Source organism: Triturus cristatus, chromosome 11 (genome assembly GCF_964204655.1).
Source record: "Triturus cristatus chromosome 11, aTriCri1.1, whole genome shotgun sequence".
NCBI classification, from domain to species: domain Eukaryota; kingdom Metazoa; phylum Chordata; class Amphibia; order Caudata; family Salamandridae; genus Triturus; species Triturus cristatus.
Genome location: NC_140594.1, coordinates 1,104,756,868 through 1,104,777,125, shown reverse-complemented (window position 1 = coordinate 1,104,777,125; position 20,258 = coordinate 1,104,756,868). Strand labels below are relative to the sequence as shown.

The 20,258-nt window shown below is 47.2% G+C and overlaps 1 protein-coding gene across 2 annotated transcripts in view; it reads right to left on the bottom strand.

Annotated features, from left to right (window-relative positions):
• The window catches only part of CLCN2 (chloride voltage-gated channel 2), a 580,205-nt gene that overhangs the window by 26,114 nt on the left and 533,833 nt on the right, over nt 1–20,258 (bottom strand). For both annotated transcript variants that reach the window (XM_085635528.1, XM_085635529.1), the window contains one exon: nt 595–699. In XM_085635528.1, the coding sequence (XP_085491654.1) occupies nt 595–699 (105 nt within the window). The remainder of the gene's footprint in view (nt 1–594; nt 700–20,258) is intronic.

The window sequence follows — 20,258 nt, the reverse complement described above, 5'->3', positions numbered from 1 at the left end:
GGGGGGGGGGGGCAGCGGTCAGACTGCGATCCCTACAATGGAGGTGGTGCCTGCGCAGACACGGTTGTATGGATTACGATGTCCCTTTCCCTCAGCCTGCACATGGCGGTCCCACTGCCATGTAAAAGCAGAAGAAAAGAGACTTTGGGGGCCCCAGTCCCATGGGCCACTTGGCCAGCCGGGAACATGTGGGGCACCCCAAACATCCAAGCACCGCGAGCCAGGCACCACATGGTGTCTGTCACACAGTGCAAAGATGTTTAAAAACATGCCTTTTTCTACTACGGCTTGTGCTGCAGCCCTTTTCTGGGCTGCAGCACAAGCTGTAATAGAAAAAGGCATGTTTCCGACCACCTACAGGACAGTCGTATCAAAATATGGAGGGTGGGATGACAGACTACTTGTCGGGCGCTCCCAATCCTGCTGCAATGGCGGTCGGATGTTCGTCCGACCACCATCTTAATAAGGGCCTATGTCTGCTGGGCTGTATGTTGCGAGGGAGACGTTTCAAAGCTGTGCTTGTCTCAGTGTCTCATGCCATAGGTGTTGAACAGGTGGTTGTGCTTGCATACAGGGCTCCCCGTTATTCTATACCTTGTGCAGCGAGGTGCGCTCCACCAGCTGGAATGGAGCGGGGTCAATCTTGCAGCTCCCAAAGTTCACTGGTTCATCCAACTGTCTTTCTTCCCATTCCACGATCTGAAAGTGAAATTAAGACAAGTTAGGAAGACATAAACTGGCCACCACAGTAACCAATCAACATGGAAACACACACACAAAGCAAGCAACAAGGCAGCAAAGTCAGAAAGTAGGGCAAGAACACTGGTAACCAAAATACAACAAATACAGATTGCAACAAAGCTAGGTTATGCATGAAAGCAACAATGGAGGAAAGACTGAAGAAAACAAAGCAACCAGGTCAGACACCAACAAAGAAACTACAACAAGAAGCAAAAAGTTAACAAAACTAGACAGCAAAAAGGCAACAAAGCAAGATGACAATAAGGTAAGGCAACAAAGCAAGATGACAATAAGGTAACACAACCAGGAGCAAGCTACAAGGGCTCGCAATGAGTGCACCCCACCACCTGGCGCCCTCTACGGGCAATCTGCACAGACGGGGATTAAATGGGAAGCATAAGCAACCCAATATCTGGGCATTATATTGTTCAAAAATCGAGAAAATCTTTTATAACCATTACTAAATTAATTTTCTATGAAAGTGGATACTGAAAGACAGAAGAAAATCCTCATCAGTTTAACATCTGGGATTATTCAAATGAATTTATTTCCCAGAATCAGATATGTATTAAGTTGTATCGGTATTTTTGTTTTTTTAAATTCTTTTTATTACAAACTTGCTCAGCGCAGAAGGCGGCACATTTGAACATGTCAAATAACATAGTAGAAACATTACGAATGACAGAGACCAACCTCGTAGGGCAGTGGAGTAATCAAAACTACAAAAACCCTGGTACAGCCCTTGGACAAGACACAAACCCTGCACCCACTCTCCCTTACAACATCAGAATCCCCTATATGCTAGCCATGCTCCCCAGATCTTCTCCCATTTCTTCGGGCAACCTCTACTTTGGTAGACTATCTTTTCTCCCCGCAGGCACCAGTCCAGGTCAGTTTACCAGTCAGAAAGTATGGGCGGAGTCACCGAGCCCCTGGCCCTCACTATATATTTCTTCTTCATCTATCCTTAATCAATACTATATACTCTCGATGGGAGCAATATTTTTCTAAAATGTGCCAGAATAGGTTTCCATCAGCTTGTGATAAAATCAAATCTCTACGGTTTTGGGTGGCTCTGAATTTCCAGATATTAAATCTCAGCATACATCAGTAATATTCATCAGTATAAGGCTTTGGTTAACTTTCCATACCCCAGAAACAGCTAATTGGGCTTTAACAGAATCTGACACAGCATCTGGACTCCCAGTAGAAATTTTACTCAGTGTTGCTACTGTGAATTCCAGGTCACACTTATTGGACTCTGTGAGGGTGACTTCTCTTGCTTTATCTCAGTTACGTTTAGGGTAGGGTCAAATCTCAGGATACTAGTAATAGCTACTTCATAGAAGTACTCAGCCATTGGATTTCAGCTGAAAAGCCTGGTCATCCTGGGTACAAGCAGGACATTTCTGTCACTGGTGACTCACTGAAGGACTATGGGGTTGTTTATAGTTTTGCAGAGAGAGATGGCAACACTGCCCACCACAGCCCTATTCCGCTTGGCCACCCAGGCCCTTTTTCAATTTTCCTTGTTGTCTTTTTCTTCTCCTTTCCAATTTAGGTGTGTAATCTTTGTTCCTGCCATGGTGGACATGAAAAAAAGACTAATTTTAAAACAATTTTAATAGCTGGTTGCTTTGATCATATCGAAAGATTTTTTTTTTTTAAATGTTTTAGTTGATTGCAACCAAAGTATTTTTAGTAAATTTTTTGGAGCGTTTTTAATCATAGTTTTTAAGACATGTATTTGATGTTTATGGATCCCCCGGGGACATAACTAAATCGTTATCACTAGACTGGTGAAAATGAGATACCAACAACATAGTAAATCTGTAGCACTACCCTCCTCGACCAGGGCCAAATGGAAGCCCTCTTCCTCCTGGACCTCTCAGCTGCCTTCGACATCGTCTCCCACTGCACACGAGCCACCAGACTCCACGACACCGGCATCTACGGAAAGGCTCTCGACTGGATATGCTCATTTCTCACAAGCAGAACTCATTAAGTCAGACTCCCGCCCTACCTCTCGGAACCAACAGAGACCAGATGTGGAGTACCTCAGGGATCCTCACTCAGCACCATCCACTTTAACATATACACCCCCCTCGCAACCATTGTCAGAAACCACGGGCTCAATATTGTCTCCTATGCCGACGACACCCAGCTCATCCTCTCCCTTACCAAAGAACCCAACATCACCAGACACAACTTCCAAGAAGGGATGAAAGCAGTCGCTACCTGGATGAAGAAGAGCTGCCTGAAACTCAACTCAGAGAATACAGAAGTCCTCATCCTTGGCTCCACCCCCTCCATGTGGGGCACCTGGTGGCCCCCACCCTCAGAACCCACCCCCCCAACAGATAACGCATAAAAACTCAGCATCATACTTGACTAATCGCTCACGATGAACCACCAGATCAACTCCGTATCCTCGACCTGCTTCAACACCCTCTGCATACTCTTAAAAACGTACAGATGGATGCCATCCGAATCCAGAAAAACGGTCACGCACGCCCTCATCAGTAGCAGACTGGACTACGGCAACAATCTCTTCGCCGGAAATAACAAGAAGCTATTCTGCAAACTCTAGACAGTCCAGAACGCCACAGCAAGAATGACCCTAGACATCCCCCGTCACAACCACATCACCCAACGCCTCCATGATCTCCACTGGCTCCCCCTCGAAAGGGGAATAACTTTCAAGATTCACACTCACACATACAAGGCCCTCCACAACATCGGAACAGCGTACCTAAACAACTCCCTCTCCTTTCACGCACCCAAGAGACATCTCTGATCAGCTGACCGCTCTCTGGCCACCGTCCCACCCATCTACAAGACCAGAACGGGGGAAAGTCCTTCTCCTACCTCGCAGCCAAGGCCTGGAACGACCTCCACCTCCGGCAAGTCCCCACACTGCACCAGTTCCGGAAGGACCTCAAGACCTGCCTCTTCGATTGACCCCAGCACTCAACGGAGCCACCCCCCCTCCCCCCCAGATGCCTTGAGACCCTCGCAGGTGAGTAGCTACGCTTTACCAACCCCTGATTGATTGACTGACTTATCGCCAAACAATAAGAGGTGTGTGGATGATACTTGGCTGTGATCATCACATGTTTCGTGGATATGTGTGAAAATAGAATATGAATTGTGTGGTCATTACTAAACCGCAAGAGAAGACTTTTTAAGAAAGACAGCATTTTCTACCTCTCTGGAAAGGCAAGTAATTACTTTTTACTCGCCAATATCTCAAAAATACAAAAGTGATTTACAACAAACCAAAACAACATGTTTTGCTAAATTGTCTTTCTGCTTAAAATGATGCAAAACTGTCCAAGGCACACAGACTCACTGTCTATGGAAGGGTTCAAGAGTGAGCGCTTTGAAATAAGTAGGACCTCAAGACTCACTCTCGTACCTCTCCACAACATCCCAGTGTGTCTGTCTGACCCTCAGGCACAAGAAGAAAAGAAAACATGGAAAACTTCTCCTTTTGTTGAGAACTTTGTGTTTCTCTTGTCCTGTACATTGCATTGACTTGTTGTTTGTGACTTTAGTATTCACATTACAACAGTGAGAATTATTCTTTAATTAATTCTGTTATAGTTGAAAAAAGAGGTTAGGACGCTCGAAGTGTATGTGTTCCTCCCACCCACCTACCAGATCCAATCTAATGAATGACTGACAGCACAGTGCATTCTCCTCCCGCCTCCAGGTGATGACAGCAGAAAGCACCAGCCTGGTAGCTGCCATGGAGAGGATATCTATGCAGGAGCCTAGTAATCAGTGCAGTCTGCCATTGGCGAATGGGCACAACTGATGGTGCACCTCACTATTTTTAGACAGGGGATGGCAACCTCTTAGGTTGAGGTGGAGGGCAGGTGTGTCACTTCCTGCCTCTCCTTGCTCCCCACTTCCACTGCTATATGCATGTGTAATCCCTGCATCCTAGTAAATACACTTTCAGGGGAAAGGACTACTCCCACCCAGACGGCTAGTACTATTTCGAAAGGGGTGCCATTCACAACAAAGGAGGTTCGAGCAGCTATTGCCGGGTTGGCATCAGGCAAGGCACCAGGCCTGGATGGCCTGCCAGGTGATCTATTTAAACAAGAACCGGATGTTTGGGCACCCTATTTAACGATTTTATTTAATTCCATTTTGGGGGGTATGGAGGTGCCAGACACTTGGCTGGGCGCAGAGATTGTCCCTATATTTAAAAAGGGTTCGCCTCTGCTCCCAGCCAACTACAGACACATTAGTCTTATTGATGTTCCTCAAAAGATTTTCGGCAGACTAATGCTCAATCGCCTTCAAGATTGGATTGAAGAATGTGAAATCATGAGTCCTTATCAAGCAGGGTTCAGAAGAGGCATTTCAACTACTGACCAGATTTTCCGTTTTAATCTTTTATATTGGAAGACTGTGTTAATCGAGGGCGGCAGCTTGTACACGGTGTTCGTGGTCTTGCGGGCGGCCTTCGATTTAGTGCCCAGGGATAAATTAAGGGCCGTCCTGACGGACTTGGGGGTTCCTGCAGATATTTTATTAATTCTGAAAAGATTACACCAGGGAAATGTTGCCAGGGTAAGGTGCGGAAGAGGGGGAACTCTTTCGGATGGTTTCCCCGTTGACAAGGGGGTTAGACAGGGCTGTGTGCTTGCACCAACCCTTTTCTGCCTCTTTGTCAACAGGGTCATTAGCCATCTTAATGGGTTGAGCAACATCGATGCCCCCAGGTTGGCTGGCAGCAGGATTCCTGCCATTATGTTCGCAGATGACACCCTGCTGCTTTCCAAATCCCCTATGGGCATACAACGGGTGTTGGACGGATTTGCGAACTTCTGTGTGAAGCGTGGATTGGAGATTAATGCTTCTAAAACCAAGTATATGATCTTCAACCCGCCCTCCTCAACACGCCCGAGTCCCTTGATAGGGTCCTCCAGATTAGAGAGGGATTACACGTTCGATTATCTGGGGGTAACAATCAACCAGTCTATGACTTGGGATTCACACCGAACTAAGGCAAATTTGAAACTGATTCAGATGACGGGTGGTATATCTAGGATGACAAGAGGATTGACCTATAAGCCATTTGGTCCCCGCCTCCAAATCTATAAAACCCAGGCAAGAGGGGCAGTGATATATGGGGGTGAAATATGGGGGCATACTGCAGTCCAGAAATTGCAGGTTACGGAGAACAACTTCCTAAGGCAATTGACAGCTTTACCATCTAGCACCCCACTCCTTCCACTAAGACTAGATTTGGGCTTAAGACCCATTACAGAGGAGTTGGGACTCAAACCCATAACTTTCTGGCGCAAAATATGGAGCACACCGGAATTATCTAATTACAGAGCTGAGCTTCAAGAGATTCTGCGCCTTGCAAAAGCCGTACAAATCCCATGGCTAAGATATATCAAACAAATATGCGAGTCACTAGGAAGATCGGATTTGTGGTTTGATCCAGGAAATGCATGCTGTAGGATCTCACGCAAATCTATCTCCAAGGCTTACTATGAGCACAATTTACGTGTCTCAATCAAGAGAGTTCGGGAGGGGTCCTTATCTGAACACTTTTTGGGGTTTAAAGACTCATATCACCTGGAGTTTGCTTTTGATGATATCTGCCCTTGAATACAAGGAAGTAATATATGCAATGGCGATATAGTATTCTCCCCCTCAGGGCGTACACAGACCGCTCGACATATCCCCAGCCTACAGTGCAATGCCCAGCTTGTGCTCATTCGCGAGAGACTGATTTGCACATCATATTCTTCTGTCCAGCTTATCAAAGGGCAAGGAACTATTGGCTCGTCCCACTCCTCAAAAATCTTGGTTTTAGGCAGTACTTCCCAGCATTCAGAATTTTAAAAACAGACTTATCGGCCCCAATTGTATTTGCAGTTGCAAAATTTTTAACAGCAATCTGGTCTAGTCATAACCGATGTATAAAGCTAAACACAGTTGACTGAATACTTTTGACAATATTAGATTAATTGTTTTATGATTGATTTTAATTTAATCATGTGTGATATATTTTTATGTACACTTGTTGTATTCTTTTATGGTCCCAGTGACCGAAATAAAGTTGACAAAGTAAGAAAAAAAATACACTTTTAAGATGGCGTCTCATGATGCTTTGACCCTCCAGTCAGCTACAAGGAGGTCCAGGAGTAAGGCACTTTGGGAGCTGCCACACGTTTGCAGAGGTAACTCCTCGACATTAACCCCTGAGCTGTCTACCGCTCTGAGCCACCACTAAACTAGTGTCTCCAAAAGATTCCCTTCCCCATCACAATCCATATCCTAAACCTACAAGCAGGGCCACCAGAATTATGCGGCAGGGGAGGACCAAATTATGCAGAAGTGTTAACTAAATTATGCAGCAAAAAAATGCCTAATTTTGCATGGTAATGTGGCACATTTTATGTTAGTATTACCTCATTATTTTGGCATTCGTACACATGTTAACACTATCTGGGCAAATGTTTCACCTCAATAGTACTACTTTGGCAATCAAATACAGAAATATGCAAAAGAAAGGTGACAAGGCAACCTTTGCGAGGGGCCGTCCACTGCCTGACAACACATGTTGCTGCATTTTTAGTAACTTTTGATCTGTGTGAGCTACACACATTTTTTAAGCTGAAAGCTGCAAATTATGCATTGTCTGGTAAATGCGGCAAATCCATAATTATGTGGAAAATACCACACAGACAATATTACATAATTCCAGTGGCCCTAACTATATACGCTGCTTGCTTTGAGGAGCATGATGCAGGGTGTGACCCGATGACCCAGCTCCAGAACTACTATAATGAGACAGTAAGTGCCAAGTTGCCATATAATTGCCCTCACAGTGTTTAATTTGTTAAAATACAAAAAAACAGTGAAGGGCCCAAAGCTCATTACGGTTTCTGCCGAACATCAAGGCTGCCTAGTCTTGATTCCATCGCTTGGGTCTTTCTTCCACCACCCGACACTATCTCCACTGACTTTACATTTTACCCATGCACTTAGAGTAGCTTCAAGCATTTTGCAATTTTTCTGCTATTTTCTCCATCTGGAAAGCATGGTGAAACAAGTACAGAAACCATTTTTACCCCGCCTCCGCGACAACGGGAGTTGGATTGTGGATTGATTGAGAGAGCATTTACACTGCACCTGCTTTTCCACATTGTCAGCAAATAATGCGGAATGGAGGCGAGAAGGCTGGGTAGTCTGTAAGAGTGGCACCTGTCATCATGCAGCATTTCTGACCCTGCCTCGGGCATTAATTTATCTCAATGTCAAACTGGGCACTTGTCCTTAACAAATAAGTGAGGTGGCTAATTAGCATAAGAGTGCCCGGAATGTCACAGGAAGTGATGTCATAAGCGCTCGCTGCTGAGACCGGTTTGACCTGCAGGCCACCCGTCTACCCAGCCTTCCTTCCTGTCAGCGACTGTGTCATGAGCACTACATTAAATTAGGCCATCATTGTTGCAAGCAAGGTAACGTTTTTTTATAAAGATGTTATAAAGGGCACGTTTCGATGGTAAGTGAAAGCGGCATTCTCTGCATTCTTTGATACTGGTATTTTTAACACAAGTCTAAGCTCAGAAATGCATCCCTGAGATCACTGCAGAGGCTTCGCTGTTTCTATGATTCTGGGTTAGGGAGCACCAGGGTTAAAGCCCGGCCTACCCCTTCCTCGCCTGTGGCAGGAGCCTGTCCTTTCTAAGCCCAGTAGAGCAGGGTTCATATGCTCTTAAAGCCTGGCCTACCCCTTCCTCGCCTGTGGCAGGAGCCTGTCCTTACGAAGGCTAGCAGAGCAGGGCTCATATCTTCTTAAAGCCTGGCCTACCCCTTCCTCGCCTGTGGCAGGAGCCTGTCCTTACGAAGGCTAGCAGAGCAGGGCTCATATCTTCTTAAAGCCTGGACTTCCCCTTCCTCACCTGCGACTGGAGCCTGTCCTTTCGAAGGCAAGCAGAGCAGGGCTCATAGCTTCTTAAAGCCTGGCCTACCCCTTCCTCGCCTGCGTCAGGAGCCTGTCCTTTCTAAGCCCAGCAGAGCATGGCTCATATCATCTTAAAGCCTGGCCTACCCCTTCCTCGCCTGTGGCAGGAGCCTGTCCTTTCTAAGCCCAGCAGAGCATGGCTCATATCATCTTAAAGCCTGGCCTACCCCTTCCTCGCCTGCGACTGGAGCCTGTCCTTTCGAAGGCTAGCAGAGCAGGGCTCACATCTTCTTAAAGCCTGGCCTACCCCTTCCTCGCCTGTGTCACGAGCCTGTCCTTTCGAAGGCCAGCAGAGCAGGGCTCATATCTTCTTAAAGCTTGGACCTCGCCTTCCTTGCCTGCGGCTGTAGCGTGTCCTTCCAAAGGTAAACAAGTTTCCTGTCCTCTTGTGTAAAACCCGCCCTATGCCTCCCTTGACTACGTAAGTAGCCTGTCCTTTTGAAGATGAACCCAGCTCGCCCCTGCTGAGAAATGTTCAAGGAGTTCCACAACTGTGGCTACCACCCACCATGTCTAAGGCAGCCTGTCCATCCCGCGTCAGACTCGCTCGCCCCAGTCGGGCTGGGTCGAAACTTGTCACACTCAATCCTCAGATCTGGCTGTAGCCTGTCCCTTATAAAGTCAACTCTGCTCGTCCGTCCTTCCTTGGAGGGCTTGAAACCATGGATGTCATTCAGGGGTTGCAGCAGTTGCAACCCTTGGCTTGCCCCTTGCTACCCCTGGCTCTGCCTTTGAGACCCCTGGCCTCAGAGGCGGCAAAATCAGTGCCAGGAACACAGTGGAAGCTCGTCCTTCTGGAAGTCAGTTAGGACTTCACTCCCTTTGTATTCTGTTAATTATACTGTAACATTAATAGTGGATATATATATATATATATATATATATATATATATATATATATATATATATATATATGTATCCCAAACACAAAGAGTTGCCTCCAACGAAAGAAACCTCACAAGGTATGATTATTTGCTGATTTATTGGGCGAAGGCTGCAGTCAGGAAATTTCAGACACAGAAGCATAAGCGTACGAGCCTGACGCGTTTCGTGATACATTCACTTCTTCAAAGGCTCGGTGTTACAGGAATCGCGCTGCCACAGGTGCCACTATTTAACGTACGATAACCAGTCCTCAGTGGGTGTGGGTGTGGGTGTTTGGGATTTTAACGGTCGTGCCTGGCCGTGAAGGAAACCCGCCGTGTCAGAACGGACCCTTGCATCGCCAGGCTGGTGAGTGCGAATAATGGGCGAGGTGCTTGTAGGACGATGGCAGCAAGGTGCAGCAGTGGAAAGACCGCCATGAAAGCAACCCACTGGGGAAATAATCATGTTTTATGACAGAATCCCGCGCCAGCTCACTGTAGCAAGAAGTGTTGTCACTACAGATCCCAGAAAGCCATTGTTATGGCCACACCCACTGAGGACTGGTTATCGTACGTTAAATAGTGGCACCTGTGGCAGCGCGATTCCTGTAACACCGAGCCTTTGAAGAAGTGAATGTATCACGAAACGCGTCAGGCTCGTACGCTGATGCTTCTGTGTCTGAAATTTCCTGACTGCAGCCTTCGCCCAATAAATCAGCAAATAATCATACCTTGTGAGGTTTCTTTCGTTGGAGGCAACTCTTTGTGTTTGGGATATATATATATATATATATATATTACCTACTGGCGGTCGCCAGTAGGTAGTTATAGTTAGGACCCTGTTTCCATAGGAAATCCGCAACATTCTATTTGGAATAACTTTGGCGCCGGTCGACAAATCCTCGCGAAATTTTCAAAATAGGTGGGGCGCTACGCTCCGCTCCTACCCTGAAAGTCTCGGGGGGATTCGTCAAGCGGGGGCTGAGAAAAAAGGGGGGTCCCAAAACGCGTTTTTCCCATGCATTTTTCCATAGGACCTTTAGACACAGCTACAGCCCGAACGGCTGAACAGAGTTACTTGAAATTTGGCAGAGAGGTAGTCCTCAGGTCAAGGAAGTGCCTTTTGTAGGTCTGGTGTAAATCTGTTCAGTAGTTCCTGAGAAAATAGCATTTAAATCAATATATATATCTGTGGCAGCTTACGGTGCGCTTACCGTGCGCTTACGGTAAGCTTACCGTACGCGTACGGTGACGTGCGCGAGCGCGATTCTGATTGGATGTTAGATCTTAGTAAACATTCGAATCGGTCGAAACCAGGAAGCGGCGGCCGCCATTTTCTCTCTCGCACTCTGAGTGGGGATTAAAAAACAAAGGACCAAAACATGTAAAGGGGCTGTTTAGACAGCTCCTAAGCACCTAGCCATGTTGGGGGAGTCCCCAAAGATCCCCCAAGGCCAAAAACTGAATTTTAATATTTTCGATAATTTCGCCGATTACGCTTACCGTACGGTAAAAAAAAAATTTTTTTTTAAATTATCCATACTCTCCCCACCCCATGTGCAAATGGTGCCCGAAGGGCACCATTTGTGCATGGCATATCACCGATGTGAAAAATTAAAATATTACCTTTCACAACGAAGCGCATCATATGTCCTCCATGTGCGCACGGTGCGCGAAGCGCATCGTGCGTACATGGCCCATCTGGCGTAACGTGGGCACGCAGTGCGCGTAGCGCACCGCGTGCCCACCGTGCGTGCACGGCACTAACTTCGTGCACCGCGTGCTCACTGTGCGCGCACGGTATGAACTGCGTTAAGTGGGCGCGCACGCCATGAATGGGCGCGCACGCCGCGAAGCGCATCGTGCGTACATGGCCCATCTAGCGTAACGTGGGCACGCGGTGCGCGTAGCGCACCGCGTGCCCACCGTGCGTGCACGGCACTAACTGCGTAAAGTGGGCGCACGGTGCGCGAAGCGCACGGTGCGCGAAGCGCACCGCGTGCTCACCGTGCGCGCACGGAACGAACTGCGTTAAGTGGGCGCGCACGCCACGAATGGCGTAAAGTAACTTAGCATTTAAAAAACCGTACAAATTCACTGAAAAAACCATAGGTTTCACACACGTTATAGTTAGGAATTAGCATTTAAAAAACCTTGCAAATTCACTGAAAAAACCATAGGTTTCACACATGTTATAGTTAGCGGAAATTTTACTGATAAAAAACCAATGAAATTCCCCCGTTATAGTTAGTGCAGGCAACTATAACTCACACGACCGCAATCTTCTGCTGATGACATATGTGTCTTTATGAAAAAAAAATATTTGTAATATATGTATAGCTAAAAATTTATGGAAGAAGACATGGGCAAATAAGTGTCTAAATACAGTATTAGCATCAGCAGAGGATTGCGGTCGCGTGAGTTATAGTTGCCTGCACTAACTATAACGGGGGAATTTCATTGGTTTTTTATCAGTAAAATTTCCGCTAATTATAACATGTGTGAAACCTATGGTTTTTTTCAGTGAATATATATATATATATATATATACACATATTGCCACATTGTAGCCCAAAGGTTGACGCCGGTGCTCAATTTCAAGATGGTGTGTGCTATAACCTATTGTTATTGGTGCATCTTCCTTATTACTGTTCTGTCCCTTGCTGCTCAGCCATGAGTGATGTCACTTGGAATGTTGAGTGTGTGGGACTGGAGGAGTTGGCAGTTGGAAGAGATGGGCTGAGCAGCAGGGAGGCTGCTCCTGGTGGGGCTTATATAGGGGCTTTACAGGAGTTCTACTTGGGCTTTATATGAACATTGCATGGACTTTGTGACTTAACCAATAAACCTACAACTTGTTCTACATGACCTGTCTACGAGACATCTTTCATTATAACAGTGCGTTTGTCTCCGGCAGGGCCACGCCGGTTTGTATTTAAGATGGGAACAATTCTGCTGCCTCACGACAGGTCGATTTTGTTTGGAAGGAGCGCACTCACTCGTATTTTCAGAAGTTCAAGGCGGCTTTATTTTACAATCATTGCCGTACGCGTTTCGCCTTGCCCTCAAGGCTTGTTCACGGGAGCCTTGAGGGCAAGGCGAAACGCGTTGGGTACGGCAATGATTGTAAAATAAAGCCGCCTTGAACTTCTGAAAATACGAGTGAGTGCGTTCCTTCCAAACAAAATCGACCTGTCGTGAGGCAGCAGAATTGTTTCCTATCTTAAATATATATATATATTTTTTTTATACAATTAGTTTTGGAAAAATTGAGTTCATTTAGCTGAAACATGACTATCCCTGGCAGCTGAGATATGTAAAAAAAAAATGCTTTTGAATGGATGTTGTGTGCTTGCTGTGACAATGTTTTTTTATGTAGGAGTGTGAGTGTGAATGTGTGTGTATAAATATGCGTGCGTGTGTGTGTGTGTGTGTGTGTGTGTGTGTGTGTGTCAAAGTGGAGGTCATAGGGCGTGTGATGTAACTTCCGCTACCTCTGGCATGTTGGCGAATTGACGTGCACGCTTGAAACCACAGGCATTTCTCACGAATTATTTGTCAACAAAACAAATAAGATGCAATGTAAGTCTGATGTCTTGTTCAAGGACAGCCTGCCTCCCCCCACCCCCCCTTCTTTGTGATGAAGATTATTGTTCTCAATTCTCATCTGTGGCTGGGGCCTGCCCTTTCTCACGTCAGCCTGCCCCACATCTGGGGAAGAGCCAGAGAAGGCCCTGCCTGGGTCCTTCCTGCCCCGCCTGGGTCCTTCCTGCCCCGCATGGCTCCTCATCGCCCCCTGACTGGGACACAGCCTCCGGACACCCCTTGATGGGGCCCAGGCGGGAGGCAATCAGGCCCGGGTCCGCACGTCACCGCACCCCACCTGCGGCCACGAATCCCAGCGTGCCTTGCGTCACCGAGGCTGGGGTTATCATCAGCACAGCGCGGCGCTGACAGCCCTCCGACCGGCTGCGTCTATTCCTGGCTCGGCCTGCTAAAATGCATCTGGAGGGCAGTGGGGGCGGCTCTGTCCTCGGATAAGCCCCCTCCCAGGCCCCGGCACGGGGACCACGGCAGACAACTCTCAGATCACCCTCGGGGACAGAGAAACCGTAGCTCCGGATGTTTCCTTCAGCGTCAGCGCACAGCAATCTGTTTCACACCGTGTGATCTGCGACATCAGGCCCTGTGCAGCTGCCCAGGGGCTGAAGGCACGGCGTCAGAAGCGAGAGGAGTCTGCTGTTTATATACGGTCTCCGTGAGAGGGACTGAATGCCCGCAGGCCCCGTGCTGTCAGTGTCATTGTAACATATCTGCACGCTCTGCATTGTCTGTCAGGGGTACAATAAAACTTCCCTTTATGTCACGGACTCGGGAAACTGTAGGCGATGAGCTCTCGGGGGCCTTGTTATTACCTGCACTGTCAATGGTGTTATACAACTGCAGACTACGCTGTCAGAGGTGTAATAAAACCGAGGGCCTGTTCTGTGAAGGGTGTAATAAATTGGGCTCCCGGCTTTATGGTACTTTGTATTTCTACATTTCCGCCTGTATTCATCCATATTTATTTTTTTCCCATTTTATTGGTATTTTTCCATATTTATTTTGTGTTGTGAGAATAAATGGAGATGTAAACTGGTATATTTTCATGTTTATTTAACATATAAGCAGACACTTCTCCTTTGAGATCTATCATGTTTTAGCCAATTAAGCAGCCACATATAACAAAACACTACACCCACAGGAAAATATTAGCATTATATACAAATAGTTGTTAACATATGCCCATATTTAAGGAAATGTAATCCTGATTTTTTATATCTCTCTCTATTATGTCTGTCTGCTCAACTGTTGGCCTGGAATTTACCAAGAACAGCACAGAGTCACTCACAAAAAGCACAATTTCCTGTATTTTTCCTCTTTTAAAAATAATACTGAGAGGAAACACATTGTTTTCTGTCTGTTTTTATCTGTAAAAATCAGTAAAAACATAAAGCCTTTAATTATTAAACTGCAGCCCATGTATTGTGATAGGCAGTGGCTGCCGGTAAGGTACGGGGGCGGTGAGTGGAGGTTGGGACAAGGGAGGGTTTGAATGTGATTGGTATGCACCCAGGCTCCCCCGAACCAATCACAACGCTGCAATGCAGCGTTGTGTTTGGCCTGAGCGCCGTGGTTGGGCGCTCAGCCAGGGAATGGGGGCCTGGGCATGTTCTCCATGCAGGCTGTAATGCAGCCTGCATGGAGAACATGCTAAGTGAGCATGAATGTTTGCCAGGCCGAGAGGGCCGGTCAAACAATCATGCGCACTTTACGGCATGCGCAACCACTCCTCCTCCCCGTCAGGGAAGCGAAGCCCCGCCCCGCCCTAGCCTGATGATACGAAAAATAAACGAAAATAACTTTTGTTATTATCATTTTATCTTTACGTTTACACTACTCCATGAGCAGTAGGGCGATGCTCCTGCGCCTTAGCGGAGGAGCCACCACTGGTCACAGGTAGTATAAAACTGCAGCCACTATGCTACTACTACAGGACTGAGGACCTCTACTATGAAGGGACATTATTGAAGGGCTGTGGGCACGGGCTGTGTGAGTGGTATTACCGCACTACAGATCCTGTGCTGAGAGCCTGCAGGTCCTGTACTATGAGTGCCATTATTACAGTGCTGCAGGTCCTGTGATATGAGTGGTGGTATTACAGGTCTGCAGGTCCTGTGATATGAGTGGTGGTATTACAGGGCTGCAGGTCCTGTGATATGAGTGGTGGTATTACAGGTCTACAGGTCCTGTGATATGAGTGCCATTATTACAGGGCTGCCAGTCCTGTGATATGAGTGGTGGTATTACAGGTCTGCAGGTACTGTGATATGAGTGCCATTATTACAGGTCTGCAGTTCCTGTACTATGAGTGCTATTATTACAGGGCTGCAGGTCCTTTGATATGAGAGGTGGTATTACAGGTCTGCAGGTCCTGTAATATGAGTGGTGGCATTACAGGTCTGCGGTTCCTGTACTATGAGTGCTATTATTACAGGGCTGCTGGTCGTGTGATATGAGTGGTGGTATTACAGGTCTTCAGGTCCTGTACCATGAGTGCTATTATTACAGGGCTGCCGGTCGTGTTATATGAGTGGTGGTATTACAGGTCTGCAGGTTTTGGACTATGAGTGCCATTATTACAGGGCTGCAGGTCCTGTGATATGAGTGGTGGTATTACAGGTCTGCAGTTCCTGCACTATGAGTGCTATTATTACAGGGCTGCCGGTCGTGTGATATGAGTGGTGGTATTACAGGTCTTCAGGTCCTGTACTATGAGTGCCATTATTACAGGCCTGCAGGTCTTGGACTATGAGTGCTATTATTACAGGGCTGCAGGTCCTGTGATATGAGTGCTATTATTACAGGGCTGCAGGTCCTGTGATATGAGTGCTATTATTACAGGGCTGCAGGTCCTGTGATAGGAGTGCTATTATTACAGGGCTGCAGGTCCTGTGATAGGAGTGCTATTATTACAGGGCTGCAGGTCCTAAGCTGTGCTGTGAGTGGTATTATTACAGGTCTGCAGGTCCTGTACTATGAGTGCTATTATTACAGGGCTGCATGTCCTGTGATACGAGTGGTGTATTACACAGCCGCATGTCCTTTGCTGTGAGTGGTATTATTACAGGTCTGCATGTCCTGTGAGTGGTATTGTTACAGGTCTGCATGTCCTGTGCTGTGAGTGGTATTATTACAGGTCTGCAGGTCCTAAGCTGTGCTGTGAGTGGTATTATTACAGGTCTGCAGATCCTGTACTATGAATGCTGTTATTACAGGGCTGCATGTCCTGTGATATGAGTGGTGTTATTACATGTCTGATGGTCTTGTGCTGTGATTAGTATTATATAGCTGAGGGTCCTGTGCTGAGGTGAGTTATTGAAGGACTACAGGGTAAGTGCTGTGAGGGATTTTACAGGTCTACGCATCCTATACTGAGAGAGTTTTTGAGGGACCCAAGCCAAGAGTGTAGGCCGTGCAGTGTGAGTGGTTATTATAACACTGCAGGCCGTGTTCTGTGAGGCTTAGTGGTTCAGGACTGCAGGTCCTGTGCTGTGAGGTGTGTTCTGGACTACATGTGTGCTGTGAGGGGTGTTATGGGACCACCCACCCTGTGCGGAGTATTATTCCAAGGCTACAGGTGCAGTTCTGTCAAGGGAATTATAGGAGTGCAGGCCCTGTGCTGCAAGGGGCATTATTACAGGACTGGAGGCCCTGCACCATGGATGATATTACAGATTTGTAGATCTAGCTGTGTGAGTGGTAATATTACAGAACTGCAGGCTCTCTGCAGTGAGAGCGATTGTAACAGGACTGCATGTTTTGTGCTCTGAGGGGTGTTAGTTCAGGGCTGAAGGGCATCTTCTGTTAGGGGTATTATAGGAGTACAGACCCGTTCTTGTAAGGGGTATTATCACTTGGTATGGCATTATTGGGGCCCCCACCACTTCTTTGAGGCACACAAAGCACTGCACAACACCGGACCCACCTACCTCAACAACCGCTCAGCCAGCCTCGCCCTCGCCACAGTCCACCGCATCCGAAAAACCACCGCCGGCAGCAGATCCTTCTCCTACCACGCCGCCAAGACCTGGAACACTCTCCCCACCATCCTACGACAGACCCAGGACCTGCTGGCCTTCAGAAGACTCCTCAAGACCTGGCTCTTCGACCATTAGCACCCCCCCTCCCCAGCACCTTGAGACCCTCTCGGGTATGTAGCGCGCTTTACAAATGCAGTGATTGATTGATTGATATAAGGTGTATTATTGCAGGTCTGCAGGTCACGTGCTGTGAGTGGTATTACATGGCTGCATGTCCTGTTTTGTAAGGGGTATAGGAGTTTAGACCCTGTGATACAAGGGGTATTATTGCAGGTCTGGGGGTCCTTCACTGTGAGGGGTATTACTAGAAGACTGCAGGTCCTGTGTTGTGAATGGTATTATTACATGGCTGCTGGTGCTGTGCTGCGAATTGTTTGGTTACCGTTCTTCATGTCCTGTGCTAAGAGTGGTATTGTTACAGGTCTGCATGTCCTGTGCTGTGAGTGGTATTATTACATAGCTGCGGGTCCTGTGATGTGAGTGGTATTATCACGGGTCTGCAGGCACTGTGCTGTGAGTGGTATTATTACAGGTCTGCAGGTCCTATGCTGTGCTGTTAGGGGTATTATCACGGGTCTGCAGGTACTGTGCTGTGAGTGGTGTTATTACATGTCTGCAGGTCCTGTGCTGTGAGTAGTATTATTACATAGCTGCGGGTCCTGTGATGTGAGTGGTATTATCACGGGTCTGCAGGTACTGTGCTGTGAGTGGTATTATTACAGGTCTGCAGGTCCTATGCTGTGCTGTTAGGGGTATTATCACGGGTCTGCAGGTACTGTGCTGTGAGTGGTGTTATTACATGTCTGCAGGTCCTGTGCTGTGAGTGGTATTATTACAGGTCTGCAGGTCCTATGCTGTGCTGTTAGGGGTATTATCACGGGTCTGCAGGTCCTGTGCTGTGAGTGGTGTTATTACAGGTCATCGTGTCCTCTGCTGTGAGAAGTATTATAACAGAGCTGCATGTCCTGTTCTGTAAGGGGTAAAGGAGTTTAGACCGTGTGCTATAAGGTTTATTATTACATGTCTGGGGGTCCTGCACTGTGAATGGTATTATTACATGGCTGTGGGTCCTGTGATGTGAGTGGTATTATCACACAGCTGCAGGTCCTGTGCTGTGAGTGGTATTAGAACACAGCTGCAGGTCCTGTGCTGTGAGTGGTATTATTACAGGTCTGCAGTTCACGTGTTGTGAGTGGTATTATTACAGGTCTGCATGTCCTGTGCCGTGAGTGTTATTATTACACGGCCGCATGTCCTGTGAGTGGTATTATTTCAGGTCTGCAGGTACTGTGCTGTGAGTGGTATTATTACAGGTCTGCATGTCCTGTGCTGTGAGTGGTATTATTACAGTTCTGCAGGTCCTATGCTGTGCTGTGAGTGATATTATTACAGGTCTGCATGTACTGTGCTGTGAGTGTTATTATTACAGGTCTGCAGGCCCTATGCTGTGCTGTGAGTGGTATTATTATGGGTCTGCAGGTACTGTGCTGTGAGTGGTATTATTACAGGTCTGCATGTCCTGTGCTGTGAGTGGTATTATTACAAGTCTGCATGTCCTGTGCTGTGAGTAGTTTTTTTTACACAGCTGCAGGTCCTGTGCTGTGAGTGGTATTATTACACGGCCGCATGTCCTGTGCTGTGAGTGGTATTATTACGGGTCTGCAGGAACTATGCTGTGAGTGGTATTATTACAGATCTGCAGGTCCTATGCTGTGAGGGGTATTATTACGGGTGTGCAGGTACTGTGCTGAGTGGTGTTATTACATGTCTGCAGGTCCTGTGTTGTGAGTGGTGTTATTACATGGCTGCATGTCCTGTGCTGTGAGGGGTATTATTACGGAGCTGCATGTCCTATTCTGTAAGGGGTATAGGAGTTTAGACCCAGTGCTATAAGGTGTATTATTACAGGTCTGGGGTCCTGCACTGTGAGGGGTGTTACTAAAGGACTGCAGGTCCTGTGCTGTGAGTGGTATTATTACACGGCAGCATGTCCTCTGTTGTGAGTGGTATCATTATACGGCTGCAGGTCCTGTGCTGTGAATGGTATCATTACACGGCAGCATGTCCTCTGTTGTGAGCGGTATCATTACACGGCTGCAGGTCCTGTGCTGTGAATGGTATTATTACACGGCAGCATGTCCTGTGTTGTGAGTGGTATCATTACACGGCTGCAGGTCCTGTGCTGTGAATGGTATTATTACACGGCTGCAGGTCCTGTGCTGTGAGTGGTATTATTACAGGTCTGCAGGTCCTATGCTGTGCTGTGAGTGGTATTATTACAGGTCTGCATTTCCTGTGCTGTGAGTGGTATTATTACGGGTCTGCAGGTACTGTGCTGTGAGTGGTATTATTACAAGTCTGCATGTCCTGTGCTGCGAGTAGTTTTTTTACACAGCTGCAGGTCCTGTGCTGCGAGTGGTATTATTACAGGTCTGCATGTCCTGTGAGTGGTATTATTACATGGCCGCAGGTCCTATGCTGTGCTGTGAGTGGTATTATCACGGGTCTGCAGGTACTGTGCTGTGAGTGGTATTATTACAGGTCTGCAGGTCCTATGCTGTGCTGTGAGGGGTATTATTACGGGTGTGCAGGTACTGTGCTGAGTGGTGTTATTGCAGGTCCTGTGTTGTGAGTGGTATTATTACATGTCTGCAGGTCCTGTGCTGTGCTGTGAGGGGTATTATTACAGAGCTGCATGTCCTGTCCTGTAAGGGGTATAGGAATTTAGACCCAGTGCTATAAGGTTTATTATTACAGGTCTGGGGGTCCTGCACTGTGAGGGGTGTTACTAAAGGACTGCAGGTCCTGGGCTGTGAGTGGTATTAGTACACAGCTGCATGTCCTGTGCTGTGAGTGGTATCATTACACGGCTGCAGGTCCTGTGCTGTGAGTGGTATTATTACACGGCAGGATGTCCTGTGTTGTGAGTGCTATTATTACAGGTCTGCAAATCCTGTGCTGTGAGTGGTATCATTACACGGCTACAGGTCCTGTGCTGTGAGTGGT